At 43.0% G+C, this 6,356-nt stretch overlaps 1 protein-coding gene across 1 annotated transcript; it reads right to left on the reverse strand.

The window, feature by feature from the left end:
• Positions 1–322: 322 nt before the first annotated feature.
• LOC145522463 (uncharacterized) lies at positions 323–5,990 on the reverse strand. The gene is made up of 2 exons (XM_081531165.1): positions 5,400–5,990; positions 323–1,099 (listed from the first exon to the last, which is right to left on the reverse strand). The coding sequence occupies exons 1-2, from the start codon at positions 5,988–5,990 to the stop codon at positions 890–892; spliced, it is 801 nt and encodes a 266-aa protein (XP_081387291.1). The 3' UTR covers positions 323–889.
• Between the last annotated feature and the right edge of the window lie 366 nt (positions 5,991–6,356).

Raw genomic sequence — 6,356 nt, forward strand, 5'->3', positions numbered from 1 at the left:
ACAGGGGAGCCTGGTGGGCTGCCGTCTATGGGGTCGCGTAGAGTTGGACACGACTGAAGCGACTTAGCAGCAGCAGCAGCAGCAACAGCCATTTTAGGCAATAAGGAAAAGGCCTTGAAAAATCACAAAACCTTGGCCTTCTATCCTTGAGCTACCAAACCAATACCAGCAGCTTTCTATCTCCAGATTTCTTATTGTGTTAAAAAAAATAAAACTTTTAGCTTGCCCAAGCTACTGTTTATTTAGATTTACCACAGCTGAAAGCAAACTTGAACTCTTAGAGGACTGAAAACAGACACCTTATAAAAGGAAGCCATCCTTAAATGTGTATATGTTTATTCATATGGCAAACAACATTATGCAGCTGGTTAAACAGCCTAAGTTCAAAGGGTAACATTAAATTTATACTTTCACATCATAAGGTAACACTTTATAAGAGCTAAAATATAACTTAATGATTAGTTCAAGCATACTGAAAAACAGCCCACAAATAGCCTTAATTCATTCAAGTTCTTTCTTTAACTTAATTAGCATAAAATTTAGTTATGTTAAGAATTATTTTCTAACAAATACTTTAATTTACCCACCAGTGTTATGTATAAATACAGGCATATGCATTTAAATATACATATAGATTTTGAGATCTTTTCTTTCAATGTAAGCTTATTAGCTATAGATTTGAGGTACACAGGTCACTTTACATGGATATGAAAACCTTTATTTTAAAAGAAATTCACTGTGAAAGTATAAAAAACTAAGGCTTTTGATTGTTTCATAATTCAAAAACTTGGTTTGACAGCCTGCTAACATGAAGGTGATAATAGCACTTCACATTTGTACATGACTAATTGCAGTTCAGAGTATTTCATAAATGAGCAAGGGGTTGTGATTAAACTTTACTATGACCCACACATTTTTGCATAAGAAACGAATTATTAAAAATAGAGGCAACATATTCATGTAGTTCCCATTCAATATTTAACAAGAGAAAGAAATCCTTAATGGGTAACATTCCAACCTCTACTTCTGCACAGACCTCTCCCTTCAATGGGGAATTCCTGAACAGATGATGACCCGTACATGATCCATTGTTGCAGACCTAGAAATGGACAAAATTAATTCAGAAGAAATAGTTACTTAATTCTTCTGAGGAGATTTATCAGCAACCATGAGAAAAATTATTCTCAAAATAAAATGACTTCTAGGAAAAATTATCTCAGTGAAAAGTAGAACTTCTATGGAGAGGGCTAATAATGTGTTCACAGATTTTGGGGTGGGGGTTACAAACAAAATGAAAGCCCCATGATGGGAAGATGCTACAGTGGGTATACAGAATTAGCCTTGCAGGTTGGGTAGTTCAAGAGGCTTTGCCTGACGTTGGATATATCCTCTTCTCTTATTAAAGATGCACATGCAGACTCAGTTTTAAATCTGACCAGGGAACCCAAACTTCAGGGCCACCTTGCACCACAGAACAGTTTGTAGGAAATCACATACAAAGACTGGGAATGTTGCCTGTTATTCTTATAACTCTTATAGCTCTTTTTTTCATCCTTTTGTATATTGTAGTATGCAAGGGAAGAGCCAGGTTTGGTGCATCTGAAGCTCGGACATATTTGGGGCCCTACTAAATAAAATAATACTAAATTATAAATACAGAGTCTTAGAAGGCAGCTGTGCAAATGAGGGTCTCTGATGTGGAAGCCTCATTTGCTTCATAGTAAAATGCACCTCTGGTGTATTATTCTAGCTAAATGTCTTCCTCCATTACTTCTAAATATTATATCTTTTTAAGTGGCATCACCCTAAAACTAATATTAAGAAAAAAATTTAGTGGGTATTCAATTAATTTTGTTGACAGTATCATAAAGGATGGATTTTTTTTTCATTTGTAAAAAAATGCTACTTTTTAGACTTAATAGGAAATCATTTTCAAACATACTATATCATAACCAAACACAAACAGGTCCTGAAAGGCTATACCTCAGAGGTGATCACTGAAGAGAACTGAATCAACATAGCACTTGGTACTCTAATTTTAGGAACTCAGGAAGGACTCTGCAGTCTGACTGGATAGGTCAGGCAAAGGTGTGATAACAGCAAACCCCCAATTCTTAGTGGTTTATTCCTTGCTGACGTTTATGTCCTCTGTGATATGGTGGAGGGCTCTGTGTGGCCTTCATTTCTGGAAGGGGCTGTCCTTATTTGCAAAAATGTTAATGTAGTGGCTGAGGGCAAAGAGAAATAGAGGAACAACAGGAAGGTTGTTAGAGATTGCACTTGAGAGTGGTACATCACTTATGCAAATATTTCATTGGCTAAAATAAGTCATAAGGGTAACAAGCGTAGTGGGCGGTGTGGCCCCCTGGGGAGCTGCCACAAACATCTCAAACAGAAATAAAATTTATGCAATACTTTTCCCTAGAAAGAAAACTATATAACATCTAGCATCATCACCACCACCACCATCACAAATACCTCACTTATCTTCCCTCTGTGTCTAACATTTTTAAAGAATGGAGATTTATCATAAGGCTTTTACTTTTACTGAAAAAATTTTCTGGAGGGAAAATTTTTGTTTAAACCTAGTCTTGCAATCCATAACAGCCTATGGTGGTGGGGGCACAATGCTGATCTATGGGAAAAAAAAGTAAAAGTGAGAAAAAAGTAAAAGTAAAAATTCCAAAAAGTTACATAGATACTCTACCCTAAAAGAGGCAGGACTGACTGACTCCCCACTCCTTACATGTGGCCTGTGCATAGTGACTTCCTTCCAAACACTTTTTCAGCCTGGTCAGAATCAACAGTGGTAAATTATATTGCTCGTATGTACTCTTTCTATGATGTGCTGAAAAGGCACTTTACCTCTATGATCTTCGTTCCAAATCCCATAAACTCAGTTGCATCATGAGAAAAATGTTAAGACAAATTGTAAAAGCGGGGTACCCTGAAATATACTTGATCATTATTCTTGAAAACTGTCATTGTCATGAGAAACAAGGGAAGTCTGAGAAACTGTCCCAGCCAAGAGGAGCCTGAGAAGACATGATCACTAAATAGAAGGTGGGATCCTTCATGGAATCCTCAAACAAAATATAGACGTTAGGTAAAAACCTAGGGAAATATGAGTAAGCTATGGATTCTAGTTAATAATAACGTATCAACACTGGTGGGCTGCAGTTCATGGGGTCGCAAACAGTTGGACACATTTGTGACTAACAGACACACATTAGTTCACTAATTGTAACAAGAATACAGTACTAATGTAAGCTGTTAGTAACGGAAAAATGAAGTGTGTATGTGGGGGAATATATGAGAACTCCCTACATTATCTTCTAAATTTCTCTAAAATATAACCTGTTTAAAAAATTACAAGAAATATGAATGAGGTATCTATGTTCTCCCACTGTTCAGTTGTGTGAATGTGCTGTCGCTCAATTGTATCTGACTCTTCTGTGACCCCTGCTCAGTTGAGGAGAGAGTAAAACCAGAAAAAAAAATAAGTGTCATAAATGTTATAATTTAGGTTGGAACAGAGACCTCTGGGAATGCCATCAGGACTTTTAAGAGAAACTTTTCTATTAAACCATATCTTTTGAATATTTGAATCTCCAGTAGCACCTAGCAAGTAAGTACCTTGGTCAAAGGTGGCATTCAAATATCTAAGAGAATGACAAATAATTCAGCTCCTTGTTGTAAAATGACCTAGATGAGGTAGACATAAAAAATTAGAGATAAGTAAAGAATAACAAGGCCTGTACCATTTCTCTAAAAGATAAAAAGAAGTTCAGTGTGGCCAGACACACCTTTATTACACAAATATCTAGTGAAATCCCAGCAATATGTCTTTCTCTGTGCTTCAGAAAAGGTGTTTTTGGTACTTCAAAAATGACTTCCCATGGGAGAAAGTTTTTCTTGAGAGATAATAGAGGGAAGATTGCTTCCTTTTGAGTCAATAGGCAAACAAAAAATCTTAAAAAAAAAAAAAGGTTAGACACATGACCATTTCAGAAGGAGCTCCGTTTTAGAAAGTAAAGGGTGGAAAGTCACTAGATGTTTATACCTGCTTGTTCTTAATTCATGTAGGAATGAGGAGTTTATTTTTGTCAGCACAAGAGATTTCACCACTGAAAACCCATTACAAGATTCATCTTCCTAATGAATTCATTTCCTAGTGTAGACAGAAACTTAAGCTAGATGAAGCTCTAGCACCAAAGGCCCTTTAGGAATGTGACCTTTTTATTTAAAGGTAGTGGTCACCTGATGAGAAGAAATGACTCATTGGAAAAGACCCTGATGCTGGGAAAGATTGAAGGCAGGAGGAGAAGGGGACAACAGAGGATGAGATGGTTGGATGGCATCACTGACTCGATGAACATGAGTTTGAGCAAGCTCCAGGAGTTGGTGAAGAACAGGGAAGCCTGGTGTGCTGTAGTCCATGGGGTCGCAAAGAGTTGGACATGACTGAGTGACAGAACTGAACTGGACCACGCTCGGAATGTGAATTATTGATTAGTGCAAAGTGAAGGTTAAATCTAACCACAGCACACCTTCATTCTTCTATGAATGCTGAGCTATTTTAAATCAAATTACAGGCACCATACCATGAATTTTCTTAAAATTATACTAGCCTTACAGCATTGGTAGTTTGGCTTTAATCTTAGGGATTAAACTGAACCCTGGCACTGAGAGACCCTGGTCAAATCACATCACTCTTCTGGATCTAGTTTTCCCTCTGAAAATGAGGGCACTTGGTTATGTCTCTCCTGTTGTTTACATCCTAATCAGGAGTCAGCTCATGGATTTGAGCCCGTGTTTGAGATGCCATAGAAGAAACCAAACATGTATACGTAGAAACACTAGCTTTAATTTGTGTTAGGGTCAAATTATTAATAGCTTACACCATAAATATTATCCTCTTCGAATGATCACATATTAACTTATGAGAAGTATGTTTAGGATTACATTTAAAAAAATCTTTTAAGTGTTCTACGTTTTAAAGGATTCTGTAAGTATTAGTGATACTATAATATGGAGTAGGTTATAAAAGTTAAAAAAAAAAAAGTCCACAAAATGAACTTACTAACCGCTGAAGCGGATCACCTCGTCAGTTGTCGGACCTACTAACTCTACCTCCCTTCTCTTAGGTTGGTTTCAGAACGGACGGCGCTCTGTTCAGTCTTAAGACGCCACAAACCTAATTTATGTTCCCAGTAGCAGTCACCATATTTCCTCACGTTTCCCATTTGGTCATTAAAACCCCAAATGGAAAATTCCCTTGAATGATCCTTTAAACTCCAAGCATCTCTAAGGACGCTCCAGGTACCGCCCCACAGCGCTCTCCTCTCTCAAAAAGAAGTCTGGGAGCTGTGGAGCCTCCGACACGGCGCGGCGCGCACCTGAGAGGCTGGCGCCTTCGCCTCACCGTCCTCGGCCCGGCCGCGGGCAGCCCAGGGGCCCGGCACGAGGAACCAGAGCCCGGGCCGCCCCGCCAGCACCTTGCGTCGCGCGTGGGCGTGTTTCGCTTCAGAAATCCCGGGTCGTCCCAGGCGCCCCGTCCTTCCCCGGGAAACAATCGCCGGTCCAGCCCGGAGTTCCCCGCCTCTCGACTCCAGGCGGCTCCCTGGGTTCCCCCAGTCCCTTCCGCGTCCTTCCCGGCGTCTCGGCCGCGCGCCCAGGTGTCCCCGCACCCCGCGCTGCCCCGCGCCCGGGCCTCCCGGCTCTCCGGTGCTTGGGTCCGCGCTCCTGCCGCGGTCCAGCCTCTCTTCCCACCCGGCTCCGCCCTGCCTCCGCCGCGCCGGGGCTCCCGGCCCGGCCTCCCAGTCTCCCTCCCACCTCCGCCCCCCACCCCCTCCCAGAGAGTTGCTATTTTTAGCCAATCCTCCGCGCGCCGCCACCGGCTCTGCTCGCAGCTCGCAGCCGCGCGGCCGCCCTACTGAACCACCCCCCAACCCCGCGCCGCGGTGGCCGCGGCGGCGGCGGCGGCGCATCCCGCACAGCGCGTAGCGCGCACCCCGCGCACCCAGCCCGCCCCGCCGCGCCCGCCACCCTCGCCGCCGTCTCCTCCTCAGGCGCCTGTCGCGGCCGGTAAGTCCCTGCTGGCGGAGCAGCGGCGGTCCCCGAGTCAACTTTCAGTCACCCCTTTGCTTCTGCCTCGCCATTCTCTTCTCCGCGAACGATGGCTGTTGGGCGAAGGGGGAGAAGTTAGGGGGTCGTCGGAGCGGGGCGAAGGAGGGCGCGATAGCCCTGGCGGGAGCGGGCGGAGGTGAGTGGCACCACAGCCTGGTTGTCGGCTGGTGTCCGGGGAAAGCCCTGGGAACGGGGGCCGAGCGTCCTCCGGATGCTCCACTGGATTC

This window comes from Giraffa tippelskirchi, chromosome 10, assembly GCF_054371585.1.
Source record: "Giraffa tippelskirchi isolate mGirTip1 chromosome 10, T2T-mGirTip1v1.2.pri, whole genome shotgun sequence".
Lineage (NCBI taxonomy): Eukaryota > Metazoa > Chordata > Mammalia > Artiodactyla > Giraffidae > Giraffa > Giraffa tippelskirchi.